This window comes from Sardina pilchardus, chromosome 14 (genome assembly GCF_963854185.1).
Source record: "Sardina pilchardus chromosome 14, fSarPil1.1, whole genome shotgun sequence".
Lineage (NCBI taxonomy): Eukaryota > Metazoa > Chordata > Actinopteri > Clupeiformes > Clupeidae > Sardina > Sardina pilchardus.
In genome coordinates this window covers 28068084-28085821 of record NC_085007.1, presented here as the reverse complement: position 1 = coordinate 28085821, position 17738 = coordinate 28068084, and the positions used below count along the sequence as shown (strand labels likewise).

At 43.8% G+C, this 17738-nt stretch overlaps 1 protein-coding gene across 2 annotated transcripts in view; it reads left to right on the top strand.

The window, feature by feature from the left end:
- nr6a1b (nuclear receptor subfamily 6, group A, member 1b) overlaps nucleotides 1-17738 on the top strand; it is a 110932-nt gene continuing 93194 nt past the window's right edge. For both annotated transcript variants that reach the window (XM_062554490.1, XM_062554489.1), the window contains exon 1: nucleotides 1-176. In XM_062554490.1, the coding sequence (XP_062410474.1) occupies nucleotides 116-176 (61 nt within the window). In that variant the 5' untranslated portion in view covers nucleotides 1-115. The remainder of the gene's footprint in view (nucleotides 177-17738) is intronic.

Here is a 17738-nt window from a genome sequence, read left to right as displayed (position 1 = left end):
TGGAGTGGCGCAGCTTCTTTTAAATTTCGCTCAGTTAAAACAGTAGATAATCAGCTTCCGTTAATTAATCTTTGGCGAAAGAGACCACTTCGACGCGCTCATACAGAACAGAAGTATGGAGGTGGAAAACCGAACCAACAGTTTTGAGTACGCCGAGCGGAGCAAGGCAATTAGTGGTGAGTCAAGCTTCATTCATTCACTAGTCATTCAGAACCTACCTAAATTTGCAGCGAGTCTAAACTAGGTTAATGTAACCCTGCAGTTCACGTAGTCAGTTTACAACAGTGCAGCATGCTTATTTGTAACTGTTTAAGGGATGAACGCCAATTTGGAAAGTTTAAAAACGAAATTCTTACTAGGTTAATTAAAGCAGACTCACCATCACCAGACAGGTTGTCTATAGCAGGCTGTGTTTTCCACCTATTTTATTTGCGTCCAGCAATAGTGAACATATTTTCCGGACAACTTGTTGGATATTCTAACTGAAGACGTAAGGCAAGTCAACTAAACAACAGACCTTACTCCCCAAAAGACAGGCCTATACGATTACGTAGACGTGCATCCGAGTTATTGAGCATTCGAGTTCAGAAACACGTGAAAGTAACAGTTATGTAGCCTATTGTATTTCAATGTAGCAACGGTTTAAGCTACTGTGATTGGGGCACATACGAACTAGATAAAGAGCTATAGGAATGTTTTTATGTGGAAGGCTGTAGCTATAGGATCTCTGGAGATCGTAAAATGTGAACTTTTGAACTTGAGCGCGACGCCCTGCACCACGCAACTCGACACTAACAACCAAACCGAGAATGGAAATTCTGCAGCTAAATGAGAGGAAAGACGTGTCCGGTCATGTAACTAACTATATTTTATGTGACATGCAAAAAATGGTAACAGTGACAGACAATGCTTTTATGCACAAATTGTCCTGCGGTAGGCTACTGGTGTATCACTCTGCTTTCACAGACTAGAATACAATGCATCCATGTTATCTTTGGAGTATTTATCCAAGTTATCAGTCGACTAATCATTGAAATAGCCTACGAATAAAAATATTATAATAGCCTAATAATAGCCTGCACTACTATCAGTGGTGGTAACGTTATAAGTTACATTTATCACGTTGTACGCTATTTTGATTGATATGACTAGCCGTCTGTGTAAGATTATTTACTCTGGCTGAAGTTCAACTCAATTTCTGAAATGCATTTATTATTAGTTGGTAAATGTCAGAACAGAAGACAACTTGCAAGCGCTGTAACAAACTCGCTCGGGTTAAATGTTTTGCCACGTTTCTGTCGCCTGTATCGATTGCTTTCTTTGGGGAAATCTGTCTCAATAGATTTTCTCAATACATTTATCCTGAAAATGGTTAGACAACCTAAGTAAACCTATACCTTTTTGTATCACTTTCGTTCTGTTAGTCTCAGCTAAAAGTAAATTCGTTTTTGTTATGAATTTTCTGTTGATTTGGGAGGTGGATAGTCTATCCATTGTATTGATAGACCAGCCTTAAATAATTAAAAAGAACAATGGCGCTACCAGTTTGATGTTGGTCTGTGTCACAGGAGGGCTTATGTCTTTTACCATTATAGGCACGACTCCACAAGATCAAGATAAGATCATTATAGGAAAGCTTTTCCAGCAAATGCAACTAGATCGTGAGTCTTTGCTAGAGAAAATAACAAATGAGAAAAGGGGGGTTGATTGATGCCCAGTGGCAGACCTAAACCTCCTTGATCAAAATAGAAATATTTGTTCAACAAAGTATGAGCCACAATAGATATGCCACTACATATCAGTTCAATCATGAAATAATGTTAAGGTTTGGATGGTTTGGTTTGGCCTAATCAGAGACTATTTTGAAAACAATTGTTAAAACAATTTGAATGAAGAACATCTCAATTTATTTCTTAATGAAAATCAACATTCACCTACATTTAAAGAGTGTGCAATGTCCCATAAACTATAAAACATTTAAACATATTTTGTGCTGTGCATGGCTGCTGATTTGCCTGTATTCAGTCTTGTGGTATTAATGTTTTATGTTTTAACTAATTACGGAATTATGCAAATTTGTTAAATACATTTAGTTCCTAACCTTATTGTAACCCAGTTCAGCACTGCATACCAGTGTGGGCATATTTTCAGAGGAGATGATGAAGTAGTTTAGTAAAGTAGTGGCTTTTTGGCTTTTTGGCTTTTTGGCTTTTTGGCTGAATGAGAGTTGTTATGTTGCAATTGTGCGGCTCAAATACGTTCATGTTTATAAAGTCTAATGTCTTGTTTTATTTTTCAAACTTAACTAGAACAAAGTTCAATCTCTATGGCAACACTGAGAGTTTAATGCACAAATATGTACATGTTTCTTTTAGCAAAATAAGTGCACATCAAGATTGCATGTTTTTGGTCACAGATTTGTTCCTTGTGGCATGCTGTGTGTGTGTGTGTGTGTGTGTGTGTGTGTGTGTGTGTGTGTGTGTGTGTGTGTGTGTGTGTGTGTGTGTCCGACTCCGAGCTCTGCCTCTTGCCTACAGGGAAAAAGCCTGGCAGATGTTTGAGATGTAGCCGAAGAGTCTGTTTAGTTTTCCCCACAGTGCCAGTTCAGCAGTGGCAGAGATCGGGTGGGTGTGGGGAGTGGGGACTTGTTGCCGCTCTTCCCTGGGGGGGGGGGGGGTCAGGGATCCAGGGCTGAAGAGGATTTTTGAGATGGGGTGTGTGTGTGCAGGAGGTTGTTGCTGGCTTAGCCCCCTGCCCCCCCTGCAGTGACCAGCAACAATGACTGGGGGCATACAGTATGGAGGAAGACTTGGTGGTTCAGAGTTTCTGGTATGTGTTTGTGTCGGGGGTGTCAGTGGGAGGGGAGTGGGGGTGTGGTCCTCGTGGTTTTGCTCTGCTGACTCTGGGCAGGGTGTGTGTGTGTGTGTGTGTGTGTTTGTTGGGGGGGTGGTGATCAATCAAGTGCCTTTTGCGATCACGTCTCGGCAGGAAACTCTCTTCCCTCCCCATCTCCTCTGTCCATACGTCCCTCTTTCTCTCCCCTTACTGTCTGCCGCCCAAATAAACGGCTCATCCGCAGGCCCAGCTCCTCACTTGGGAATGGCGCTTGTACCCGTACTGAGTTTCAGACAACACCACTTACTTACTCCATTTGGGTGAGCCGTTTGGTTCTCTGTATTACTTTGTATATCGAATGGTTTTAGCCTACCACAGGACATGTGATACTGTTTTCCTTGGACTCTGAGGCCTTTTCTGGTTTGATTAACAGCATTTCTTTAAAGGACTAGAAGGAACTCCTGTAGTGGCCCTAGGTCCCTCTTGGGTTGTTTTTGTCAGTGGAACTATGCACACTAAATGTCCGTGGTTGTAATTAATGACCAGTGGGCCTATCTGGGTAGGATTAATAGGAAACTAAGACGATTGCTGTACCCAAAAATGGCTTTATCATGCCAGAGTCTTTCTGTCATGATGGATAGAAAATTCTAATAAAATATAGGGATTTCTGAAATATGTCATGCAACTAACTTTAAAAAAGCTTAGTGTTGGTGTATTTAATTTTATATAAATTTTATGAGCCAACAAATGCACTTTTTTGTATTGAAGAAGATCTAAGCTTTAAAAAAAAAAAAAAATAGATAGCACAGAACCTGGATCTCCTTCAGTGATCTCCGTTAGAACCATGAAACATTGGTCTTTAAACTGACTATTCTGCTCAACAAATAACGAATTCCACAAAACCATTATCATTCACTTGTTATTTTGCATGCCAATGACTTGCAGAGGGTTTGTGTTATGAGTTATTGACAGTTCAATGGAGAAGGCCATAATATGGTGGAAAAGCAATCAGATGGCCTGCAGCAACGGAGGCAAAAAGAGGTCTTGAAGTGTGTGTGCGCGTGTGTGTGTTTGTGTTTGTTTGTGATGTGAGCTGGCCCTTGAGCCATAGGGCTACGTCAGGGTCAGTCCACCTATGTTGTGCAGATGAACGGTTACCTGGCAACATGATTGTATTTGCCTCCCATGAAAGCCAATAGGTAGAGAGGGGAAAAGATGTCATGTTCCGCTGAAAACCCGTTCTGTTGAGACCTTGAGGTCTCTGTATCTCTTGGACCTCTGAGGCCTCTGGCAATTGACTTAATCCTACTTATTAGTTTGACATACACATATTGCTTAGAAGGTGGGGAAGGCCAGAACATACATGACACACACACACATACACACATAACATACATACTCTCACAGACAGGAACCATTGTCCGCAGTCAAGTCCTTTGGCTGACCTTTGTGTGAGGTTGCGGCGGCTGAATAGGAGAGCCCTCTGTGTTGCCATGGGAAAAGTGCACGGCTCCCATTTGGCCGTGTGTGTGTGTGTGCAGCGCGAGCGTGCACAGCAGTGTGTGCAAGTGCAGTCATCAGCCTTGACCCCTCACCGCTGCCTGACCCCCGCTGACAAAGCAGCCGCTGAGGGCCGCCGAGGTGAGCGAGCCTTTGACTGACACTCCTCTTCCTCTGAGAGCGAGACAAAAGCAACGTGTTGCCCGACACCGAGGATGTTCTGGACCCACGACATCCTTACCTGTGTGTGTGTGTGTGTGTGTGTGTGTGTGTGTGTGTGTGTGTGTGTGTTTGTGTGTGTGTGTGCTGAATTGTTTATGGTGAGGGGAAAAACAGGGACATTGAGAAAAGTCTTTTTCACCCCTTCCACACACATCTTTTCTCCCTGTCTAACCGAGCAGGATTAACAAAAGTTTGTATGACCTTATCAGTAGTCCAAATGACACAGTTGGAGTGATAACTTGTGTGATTTGTAACCATGTAAGGGTCTTGTAGCACTAACACGTGCTGGCATGAAACATGCAATGTTTTAGTGCAACCTTATTATGTCTCTGTCTCAGTACATCATTAATGTTTGGCGACCAGCAGCTGGAGCAATTGGGATCAAATACAAGTATTGAGGGGGAGATGGAGCAGCAGAAGGCTGTATTTTAGGGTCATATAAAAGTGTGTGTGTGTGTGTGTGTGTCTGTCTGTGTGTGTGTGTGTGTGTGTGTGTGTGTGTGTGAGAGAGAGTGTGAGAGCATGGTACTGTAAAGGATCTGTAGCCAGTTGGTACGGTAACAATGACCGCTGCAATCCCATACCGGCCCTTTTGTCGGCAGGCTGTGATTTCTAAAAAAAACTGGGCTGTAAAAGCCAGCCCTCACTGACACACACACACACACACACACACACACACACACACTCTGTGGCTTGATTAGATTTTTGGCCAGAGGGAGGCATTTACGGGTCCCCCAATAAAACAATGAACTTGGAAGGGCTGCGACACACTGCCCTCCCCAGCATTATCACACACACACACACACACACACACACACACACACACACACACACACACACAGGCACTCACAGTGACTCAAGATTTATCACTATGAACAGGAGAGCGAGCCAAAGCACTTCCCCTCTCCTCTCATAAAAAAATCTGCCCCTTTTCTCTCCTCCTCCTCTCCTCCTCCCCTCCTTCTTCTCCTCCTCCTCCTCCTCCTCCTCCCCTGCTTCTGACTTTGATAACTGTAAGCTCACCTCAACCTTGGCTGTTGGCCAGGGGTGTGATTTTCTGTGGCTTTTCCTTTTTTGGGGGGTAGAGTGGGCCATAAAAAGTCCTGGATTGTTTTGATCTTCATTCAGGTTTCATTTCCTGCTTTGGAGGGAGTGTGTTCCAGGAGGTGCTGAGCTCTGAGGTGACTTTGGGAGGAAGGAGAGTTCAGATGGCTGGAGAGTGGGGGAATAGGGCTTTAAAAACAGATGGGCTCCCTCCAACTGCCACCATCAAACGTACATATTAAAAACGGACTTACCAAAAACATTCACCAAGTTGTTCCTCATCATGCTGCCTTTAGGCTTCTGTACATCTTGTGTGCGAAGTAGTGTCGAGATTTGTGTGTGTGTTAGACAAGTAGACAAATGAGCCAACCTTATTTGGGTAGAAATGGCATTGGATTCCCTTTCAGACAGTGGATTTTTTTCTCAGTCAACAGCCAAAAGCGTACAGCTTGAGGGCTCTCTCCCGTAGGAATCCGGCAGGAATGCAGGAATTTCAAACACAGCGGCCCATCACCCGACTGAGTTTCACACCGCAGCTGCTGGCTCTCCTAACCTCCACACTGACCTCCTGTAATACGAAATGGACCTCGGCTCACCTTAGTGTAAATGTAAGACGTTGGGTTGGCTAATGATGACCAAACCATATGCTTACACAAGATTTAAGGTGCTTTAGATGTGCTTTTGAAGTAGATGTATTTCTAGGTAGATGAGTTTGATGTGGATGTTGATTTGATCTCCCTAGCCTAGACCCCATATACCGCCCCCTCCACACACACACACACACACACACATACCCACACTCACATAAACAGCAGACACACACACACACACACACACACACACACACACATGTGCTTTTATGCCCGTAGAGCAATGGCTTGATTGTTTTTCATCTCAGCCCGGCCCTCTTGCAGGCTTTAACCCGGCGTCATATCACGCTCTGATCAGAGTGGCCCTGCAGGCATCTCCAGTCAGTGTGAAGGCTACGCTAGCCAGGCCAGCGCTCGTAAATCTCCCGCCCTTTTATGTTGAAAGAGAAGATGCCTCTTTGAGCTTGTCACTCAGTGCAGAGGAATAACATCAGCCTCCCCTTCCCCATCATAAACACCCCCTCCTCTGCTGCCCCTGACCAGGGCCTGACCTCTTGTTTGTGTGTGTGTGTGTGTGTGTGTGTGTGTGTGCCTGCTTACGTTCAAGCACACATGGAGGTGTTTGGGGAAAGTAGTGGAGATAAAGAGGTATGAAGGACACATTTGGAATTTTCTGGATGGACCTGCTGGGGTTACTTGGACTCCCTGCGTTCAGCTCCTCGTTGCATTTTTGAGATTCTTGAGACCCACTGGACAGAACCGCAGGGATGTCTTCGGAGGGCGCCATGGAGAGGGAGGAAAGCGCGTCGCTCATACCTGCCCCGGGTCCAGCTGAGTGGGTTGTCCAGGCTCCTCTGTCCCGCACTCCTGCCTCCGGCTCTAGGCCATCTCTCTTCCACAGCGAGCTGGCAAATCCAAGAGGTTAATTGACATGTCACAGTTATGAACTTGGGTGTGTGTGCACGTGTGTGTGTGTGTGTGTGTGTGTGTGTGTGTGTGTGTGTGTGTGCGCACACGCGTGCTTGCGTATGTGTGTGTGCGTGCGTATGTGTGTGTGTCGTGACAGAGGGGCCGTCTGAGGATGACCAATGAGCCCTGGGGACAGAGAGAGGGCAGCGCTCCGTGCGGCGCTGAGCGGTGGCCGGAGGGTGAGGGGTCATTCGCTAGGTCAGGCACACACACACACACACACACACACACACACATACACATACTACTGCTGTGCGCTGAGCAGTGGCCGGAGGGTGAGGGGTCATTCGCTAGGTCACCGGGGTGATCATTGGAACAGGGGGCCCTTAGAATGGGGCCCATTCACCCCACGCAAGCTGCTGGCTTCAGCCACAGATTGACCACTACGGCCAAGAACAAGAGGGCCCACATTCAGCTAGCCCCCCCAAACACACACACTCACACTCACACACACACTCTCACACACACTCTCTCTCTCACACACACACACACACACACACACACACAGGCGTACACGTGCTAAATGGCTAAATGATACAGCGATCATGTCAAAGCAACAAGCTTTGAGATCCCGGAGCTCAGTGTTGCATGGCTTATTGCGCTGGAGTGAGCTGCTGCGGGCCCGTGTCCTCTGGTTAAGTGCCTTCTCCGTGTCCCTCATGCATTCTAACTGTAGAGCCGTACCCCCCTGTGATGTCATTTAAAGGTCACATGATCAAAGGAGGCTGGCGCTGACCTGGCGCTCACCCCGCCGTTGGCGGTTTATGAGGACCCGACGCGTATTGCGCTCTTATTTTATAAGGATCACTCCGCTGGATTGCCTTGGGCACTGTCGCTCTGCCTGTCTGGTTTGTCTCCTGAGAGGTGATGTGAATTGGAGGGGCTGGGGCTTGGGCTGGGTCTACGGCTAGGGCTGGGGTGTGTTGGGGTGTGTTGGGGTGTGTTGGGGTGAGCAGAGACAGTGAGGTGATGGTGGTGGAGGTGGAGGTGGAGGTGGTGATGGTGGTGGGGTGGGGGCAGGAGGGAGGAGAGGGGATATTGTCACACTAGTTCTGACCTGGCTGTGGAATGCTCATTTCATTTAACTCCCACTTCCCCCGCATCTCTTCAGACTCGGTCTCTGACTGTTACACACACACACTCACACACACACACACACACACACACACACACACACACACACACACACACACACACACTAGCAGCAGCAGCAACAGCACAGTCAAGATCTGCAAGCTGGTACAGGCAGGAAGGGTGATTAACTTAATTTTCTCCGAATAGGTGGGTCGACTCGGCTCCATCTCTTTTATCTCAGTGATCACATTTGAGGCACCGAGGTTCTGTAAAGATCATTGCTGGATAGACCAGCCGAGATGCTCCCAGGGTACGGAGGAGTCCTCCTGGTGCTGAGCCCCAGGGCCCGTTGCAGCCGCCTGGCCAAGCGCACCATGGCCCAGACTGGCCCGGCAACTTTGATGATGACCGTAAAAGGAGACTTGGAGATGCCAGATACAGTCTTGACTCTTGACTGCACAGATTCGTAGACTAGACTGTAGTATTGGCGCGCACAGATGACTATTTCATGTTTTTGTTGATTTCATTCTCTTATTAGTGGCAGCCAGGGGCCCGTTGCACAAAAGCAGAATTAAGACATCCGGGATAAGTTACTGAGCCGCGATCACTGAATCCTAAACAAGAGCATACCGGCTGAATTGGTTGCACAAAGATCAATCCAGGATGAGCACTAGGGTGTCACGATACCAAAAAATCAGTAGTCGGTGCCAATACCAGTAAAATTACACGATTCTCGATGCCAAATTCGATACTATGTTAAAAAAAAAAGGATTTTCTAAAATCCCATGTAGGCCTACTTAATGAATTTCTCTATTGAAATATTTGATGAAAAAAAAGAATAGGCCTACTGACATATAATTTCAAAACATACAGAGCATAACAGAATACAATATCCAATTGCGAGCATATCACATAATGGATTGTATAAAAACCAACAACTTGCATTGCCTTTTTATCGCTCTGCTTTCATAATGTGATTTTTTTTTTACAAGATGTAAAGTCTTTATTTGAAACACACACACATTCTGTAACTATTTATACATACTGAAATGTCTGATCTTCATAACAGCAAACTTTATGCAGATTATAGCCTAGGCCTACTATTCATATATTACAACTCCACCTCTTAAATTCAGCTGTCTGGTTGAAGCCTCAAAATATTGTAAACAAAGTAGCAGGCTAAGCTTACTGGTTGGACTGTTCAGTTTCCCCACATGTGTTTAAGTGTCAAGGTAAGCTACTTTTTCTCCTTGGGACATGCCCTTTTAAGTCTTGGAGTTGAAAAACATTGGTATTGAGATGGTCAGTCTTGAACGCAAGAGTTTTAATCAAATAGCCTACTGCACCATAGCCTGCTAATGATGCTAACCGGATTTTAAATAGCAATTTAGCTAGTCGTCTTCTGTGCGTCATTGCGTTCACGATTGTGAATGTTTTATTTGGATTATGTGCATGTCGTGGTCGGGTGTCCATTGAGCACGCACGAGAGCGGGCCAAGGAGGACGAGTTTACTTCTACTATTTGGTAAAGTTGCACGCATAGTCTACAAAAGTTGTGGAAGAACTAGCTTCCACCCGGGCAGCGTCAGGTGCATCAGTAGGCTACAACACTTCCAGAAATGACCTGGTTGTTTTCATGGAGACAGACGCTGTGTGCACGGAGGGGAGTGTGTGTGTGTGTGTGTGTGTGTGTGCATATGTGTGTGCATATGTGTGTGCATGAGAGCAGGGGCGGAGTGGTAATCGGGAGATTCGGGACATATCCCGCCAGGCCGGCCGGCCTACGTTGCATTTGATTTAGCCCATGATGGGCCTGAACGGCCGCTAGTAGCCCTGCATATTTTTTTACTATCATAAGAGTTTCTTCGTCGAACTTCAGTCCCCTAAGAAGTCACCCAAAGTTCATTTATCAAACTTAGGAAGCCAACTACTAGATAAACCATTCAGTTGCGATATATACCTTAGTCATGGTTACCTTACATATTAATTACAGGCCTATTCATCTCAGTTTTCTCTCATCAGTGCATTGGTATGTAGCCTTTGGGTGTCTTGATTTAATTGTTCATATATTATTAAAGTGTTATTTAACTCTTTTGGTCACAAATAAATTCAAAATAGAACAGCAAAGCCTCCTGGGAATCGCAAATACGTTTGCTAGGTCAAGTCTATTACAGAAATGTAGGGGGATAGATGAGCGGCCCCTCCTTTAATGGCATGGCCCTTTAGCCTGTATCAGTGAACGTAGCGTTTTGATAGTGAACGGATTAGCAGGTGCTTGCGTGATTAATATGGAAGGCAAGAAGAGGAAAGACGAGAAAGAGGGGACTGAAAAGGGCAGAATTAAGAAGAAGCGACTGCTGGAGGAGCATGCATCTAAATGCTCAAAACAGATGTATCCGTAGCCAAGTCCACGGCCATCAACGAGTGCAGGTAAATTTGACAGAATGAAAAATACTGACACAAAGCTCAACTACGTTACTATTGCTAGACGGAAAATATCACAAGCTAGTTAACTCATTTACATTTCAAACGAATCAATGGCTTAGCCTACAGTTTTTTTCAGTGGCTAACATAGCGTGAATTGTCCAAACAGTTGTCACATTTTCAAAACTCTAAGTCTCCCAACTAGCACAGCATCCGTCTTTTGTGGCCATACCATTCACACATTTCATGTCGTTTTCGCACAATATGTAGGCAGTGAACCATCCTTACATTTTCTTAGCAGACAAGTTATGCCTCTTAACAAAATTATGGATCGTTTTTCTATTATTAGTGTGCTTGCAAAAGCACACTATTGTTATCCGTGCGTTTCATATACTTATTTATCTCAAGTCCAACTTTTGTCTCCCTATCTTGTCCTAGGGATTTAGAGCTAGAGACGCCGTTCCACCTCTCACGCGTGGGTCCTGATGCGAGGATGGTGGCTTGTATACAGCTTTTTGATACGGCGTGTCGTTCTCCCGTTATTCCAGTTTTTCCGGTCGATTTTTTCCCATAGGAATGAATGGAAAAGCGATTTTTGAGCGCTGATGCCCACACATTTTTCCACCTGTAGCCCAAACCGTAAGACATAAAGTCATGAAATTTGGTATGCTGGTAGAGGAGACTACCCTGATTGACACCACCAGGTTTCATGCTTGCCACTCTCACGCTATAGCGCCACCAACTGGTCAAAGTTGGAAAACGCGTTCATGCCCGTAACTTTTGATCCGTATGGCCGATTTTGATAAAACTTATACCATTGGAATCCTCTGACCTAGCTGATTCCAACGCACCATGTGACGTCATTTTCCGCCATGATGGATTTTCCACCATTTTGAATTTTGTCCAAAGTCAAAGTAAAGCGACTCTGGCCGCATAGTTCATCCGATCGTCATGAAACTTGGCACGCGTGATCTACAGACCAAGGCGGATCAACTGCCTCGATTTCGCCTTCAAACGTTCAAGCGTTTGCCTGTGACAACCAATTAAATTCAGCAAGCGAAGCCGGCAAACAGGAAGTTTGCCTATCTTGGAAATGCTGTGACGTATGAAAGCCATATTTGGTGGGATGACTTGAGATCCCATCCAAAGCACCCTCAATAAATTTGGTGTTATTTGGTCTTTTGATGGCTCTATAATTAGCAAAAACGTGTGTGTTGGCGAATGTATACTATTACGCAGAATAGCTCACCTTAAATTGCTTAAGTAATGCCAAAAGGACGTTCCAGAGTGATTTAAGATACAATGTTGATATTTAAAAAAAAAAAATCAAAGTATGCCAATTCTTGCAAAAGGACCTGGCACGAGTTCCATTATGCAGGAGCTTTTGTACCACTATTTAGCCCAGCTCCATTACACCGCAACCACTGTCTGCGTCTGAGCTGATTGACTGAGAGAGTATACATCTACGCATGCTCACGACCGATTTAGATTGTCCGCAACGATGTCTCATCCCGAGACTGGGTAAATCTTAACGACGCCATGGCCCCGAGAGGCAAGTACGGACTTACTCGTTGTTAAAACGAACTGATGTCCAGGTGCTATTTATGGTGGCAATCACACGAGCTTTCACTGTGACGGTGTTTTGTTTTTGACCATTTGCAATAGTTTCTCTTCGTAATGAATTACTATTTAGGAGATTGTAATGATTACAGGACATCGTTTGATATATTTGTGATGTTTTGAGATTTTATTTCTTGTTATAGCCTATGCAATATTGACTTCGAGCATTCTGGGTAAATCACGTCGCTTGTTTTCCTGTTAAGTTTCGTTTTCTGTTGTGATGATGAGCAGACGGCTGTGCACTGAAAAAAGAGATAATTAATTTACCCTCAGACAATTCCTGCAGTTATCCTGAGTATAATCCAGTCCTTGACATTCAGAGATGCAATCATTGACGAAAAGTAAGTTTGATGTTTAGATCATTAGAGACGTTAGATCTAGAACTTGTATAGTATTACCACAGTGTTGGTGAAGTTCATGACGTTAGTTTTGAGTGAGTTTACTGCCAATTACCTTAAGTTGAAGTTGTGTGCGTGTATGACAACAAAAGTAAGTGAACGTAACCTTCGGTCATGTGTATTGGGAGTGGGATGTATCTTTCACGTTGATATGCAAGGACTTAGCATGCTAAACGGAGAATTAGCATTAAGGGTTTGAAAGCCTGTTAATGTTACTTGTGTGAGAAGTTGTGCTCATAGAATGAGAGATAGCGATACAGTTTATTTAGTGACCATATTAATGACAGTTTATTTGGTTCTTTACAGACCACTATACATTATACATTTAATCATGCTGTTGTATGGTGGAAGAAAACCCAATAAAGAAACTAAGGAGAAACTACTGCTTCACAACCGGTGTTCTAACCAAAGAGTCTAGCGCTCTATGATCTTTGGTTCTAACTGACGCCACCCAAGCAACACAATCAATCAATACAGTCCTTTAGCCCCATAGACAGTAAAAGATAGCCCTCATTAACAATCTCCGACTGGAGGAAGTTTGTACCTGTGCGAGTTAACTCTATTACACAGTACCGTTTACGCCGCTAGATGGCGTAATTGACCACATAATAACTTTAGTCACGAACAAAAAGGTTTCTTTTCTTTCTTGAAGGGGTTAGCGTTGCCGTTGCTGTATATGTGTCCTGGCTTACAATTCCGTTTAATGAGCTTAGTATTCAATGCATTTCTGTATGCTGCAGATATATTATATATCTATATAAATAGCCATCTACCTATATTTCTCTGTATGTATGGAAATCCTGAATGTCTCTGCTGGAACAATACAAAGTTAAACCCCATCTCTTCTCCGTCCTATTCTAACTGATATACCATCCAGTATAGTGCCACTACCCTACCCGAATCAGTGCAAACCTATAACCTCCCCAATAATAATAGTAATAATAATTAGGTAAAAATAATAGTTTCTGCTTTAGGGAGAAATCTCAGAATTCCCCTCCAGCTAAGGAAAGTGGGAGCTATGTTTTTAGACTCAGTAGGCAAGCTTAGGCTATGTGTGGAGACTTAAACTGTGAAGTTTGGCCCACTTATTGTATAGCAGTTAACAATTCTAGGTTCAATTAATTACATCCAACACAAAGTGTTATAGAAAGTATTACTGTGTGTTTCATTTAACTATTGTTCATTTAACATTTAAATGAACAATTTAATTAATTTAGGCTATGGGTGGTACAGGTGAATTATTACCACACAGTTACTATTTAGAACTACGTAATCCTTAATTGAGATTTCATTTAAAGTTTTAAACTTTTAAAAAGGGGTTTAAAAACTGTTTTTGTACTTTCATTTTATTATGTCACACTGAACTGAATTCTAAGAGTTAAAAACAAAGGATACAATAAATGTTTTGTGATGCTTGCATTGCATAGTATTTCATTTAGGATAAGCTATATCAAAGCAGGTAGAAGTAACTGTAGTCACTTGACATTTCTGAGGATTTGCATATTTCCACCAGAGCAGTGGTAAAGACATTCTTCAGTGGAGGCACCACACTAGTTAATCACGCTATCAACATCTTCTTACCTTTTCTTCTGTTATTACTATTCTTTAACTTTATGGTAGACAGTGAGTCCAGCAAATTGAGAACCTAGGATCCTGTTTATGTTTATGAATGTGACTATGTGTATAGTATATGTTGAGACATAAGGGTGGAAAAATAGGTTACATTTATATAATGCAAATGATTAAGTTAACAATGTCATTGAATATGTTGTACAAACAAGAAGAGCGAAATGGTAAACTTTTAAGAAATCATCATCCACATCATAGTTTGACGCTGTGTGGGGTTATGGACTTGACAGTTTTGCATGGAATTGCTCATACAGTATATACATATATATTATGTATATGTATATGTGTGTGTGTGTGTGTGTGTGTGTGTGTGTGTGTGTGTGTGTGCCTTGTTGCCGGTGTACAGTATTTCTGAATATGAATGCTGTCTGGACAGGAAATGGCATAGCTTTTATCACATGCAACCAATCCAAAATCGATTTCATATTAGGGATGTTAACCCGGTGACTGTTTGACCGATGGTTGACCGTATCCACGTTAACCGACCAAAGTTGTCGCTAGTCGGTTAACAAAAAAAAAAAAGAGGCATCTTTAAATTAGCCTAAAGACAGTGGACTAAACGTTACTACAGCTAGCCATCTCATTCCAAGAAGATCTTTTTTTCGTGAAGTTAACAAATTATCCCTCACACTCAATTTTTCATAACTCGCCTGCTTGTAGGCTAGGCTACGTAATAAACCAATAAAAACATTTGGTACGAGGTCACAGCGGTGGCCGGTGCGTCTTTTGCAATCTGGAAGTGCGCTGTTTTATCCATTGGTTTTATCGTGTTGCAGTCTAGGCAACTTTCCGCATAAGATGGGCTTAGATTTGGAAAGACATTACATCAACATTTCAGGAAGGTTCATCAATGGTAACAGATAAGGTAATGATCATCTTTCGTTATTATTGTTAGCACTTCCTCAAACTAAGCTGCGTCTCTTCGGAGCTGTCATTTTCATAAGTGAGCCGCGGCCATTTCAGCTTCAAATGAGCTTCCAACGCTAGACAAACGCCTTTATTTGCAACGCGATCACCTTGTACCCAAACCATTTTCGGAGCGAAGGAACCATTTGTCCTCCACTTACAAGCTCCTTGGTTTGCAGGACTCATGTTTGGTGCTGTAGGGGATTTAAAAAAGTGACGTGAGTGAAAGGGCGGCGCCGGGGCTGTGTGTAGCTTATGAGCGGGGGACAGAGAGATGAGAGTTGGGAAATTGCGTGGCTGTTATTTCAAATAGCATAATTTATTTTAAACGAATCGGTTAACCGGTTTCAACCGGCTAATGAGCCTCGGTGGTCGGTCAAGAAAATTTGTAGTTTTCGCCATCCCTATTTCATATTCAGACATGTTAACCAGTAACAGCCTGGTTGCTTTGACATATCAACACCAAATTTGATCCTATTACACCATTTGAACAGGTGAGTCGTCCTATTTATTCTACCATCAATTTGAGGCTATAACACATTGCAACTTACTCAACAGTGAGTAATCAGCAGATATTCCTGCAATTCTCCTAACATTACTCGTATTTGTTCTAGAAACATGCCTAGTTCCTTAGGCTCCTTCCTTCTTTCACTGGTTACGTGTTTCATGCTGGCTACACGTGAACAACTCATACATAATTCAACACAAGGTCTACAGACCTTAGAGGTGTACATTTCATTTCCATACATCAAAGCATTCGCCCATGGCAGCCAATCAAATTCGATGGCGAAGCCTCCAAACAGGAAGTGAGGTCAAATCTCGGAAACGCTTTGAGGTGTCAAGACCATATTTGGTGGGATGATTTTGGACACAATCCAAAGTAGCCTTAGTAAATTTGGTGTAATTTGGCCACTAGGGGGGTCGCAATTAGCAAAAATGCATTTTGTCTCATATCTCTTTACATCTTTGGGATGACATCCACATTTTTACATTGGAGGTGCTCTGGGACATTCCACTGATGAACCTAGGCAACCCGTCACGTCAGTGTAAGAATTCGGCAATCGAGGGTAACGCCGCCAAACTCGAAGCAGCTTTGCGTCTTGGCCAAACTTTAGTGTTTTGACCTGAGGGCGAGCGGTCGCATCTCCTGCTGGAGCGCTTTCGCGGCGCGTCGGAGCAAGCACACTTCGCACTTTCCCACCGGGAAATGCATTCTAGTTTACAGATGTTAACACACAACACCCCACAATTAAAACAATATTCCAAACCTTAACCTCTGCTTCTGCAATGGTATCAGTTCAAAAACAATATATCTCAGCTGATAATAAACAAACAATTGAATAATTGGCACAAGGATGATTTATATTGGGTATGGGGCCAACCACAGCTGATTCCAGTCTGTCTTAGACTCAGTGGCAGGGGTTATTTCTCTCTATTACATTTACACTTGAAGGAGGAGGTGATGTTTTTGGAAACAGAAACAGAAAAAGACAAATACTGTAATATATGGATGAGGAAGAGTAAGAACAAGGGGCCCAGGGAGAAGAGCACACCCAGTGAGAGAGATGCAGTGAGAGGTGCAGTAGGAGGTGCAGGAACAGTTAGAGAAGCAGTGAGAGGTGCAGCAGGAGGTGCAGGAGCAGGCCCAAGGAGAGGGCAAGGTAGAGATGTAAGAATGCGTGGTGCTGGCATTTTTTTGGTTCGGTAGGGGGCCGGTGTGGTCAGAATATTCCCGGTGGATTTTTGTGTCCCACTCCGCCCCTGCATGAGAGACAGACGCGTGAGTGACAGAGAGGGAGAGCAGGGAAAGGAAATTCAGCTTAACGAATGTTGCGTGTTTTTCAATAGCGTTAAACAATAGATAAATAAATAAAAAAGTAACCAAACGCAATATGTGGCGGCCGGTGCTGAAACTGTGGCGCATGGCCACAAATTAGCCGATAAGGGAAACACTGTATTGCCCCCATCAGTTCCGGAAGAGTCGCAGCACCGATGCTTATGCTGGCGTCGGTGCTTACGGTGCTTCAAAAAAATAGGCATCGCCGGTGTTTTTTCATTTTAGAATCGAGAGGTATCGCAAGTATCGGTTCTCGTGACATCCCTAATGAGCAGACACGAATTCATCAAGCCAGGTGTAAGTTATTCGGTGTATGTGCGCGTTCTCGTTTCTCCCCCAAATAACTCGCGGTTGGAATAAAAAAGACGCGAAAAATAGCGTCTTGCACACAAAGTGAACAACCGCTTTTGATATAGACTAACAACGAGGTAAAGTTTTACTTTTTTGGATGGGGGATCATGATTATTTCTGTTACATAGCGGGAGTAGGTGTGGCAGATCAACTGAATGCAAATGTATGTATGCACCCACGTGTGAGAGCTTCCTTGTCTCGGCACGCAACGTCATTAAGGAAGCGCTTTGCCACCGCAAAGATGCACAAAGTATTTTAATTTGTCTTAAAAGCCGAATTAGTTGAAAACACCTTCGAAAAATGTCCCCTCCACTTCCAATCAACTACTAGCCTACAGCAG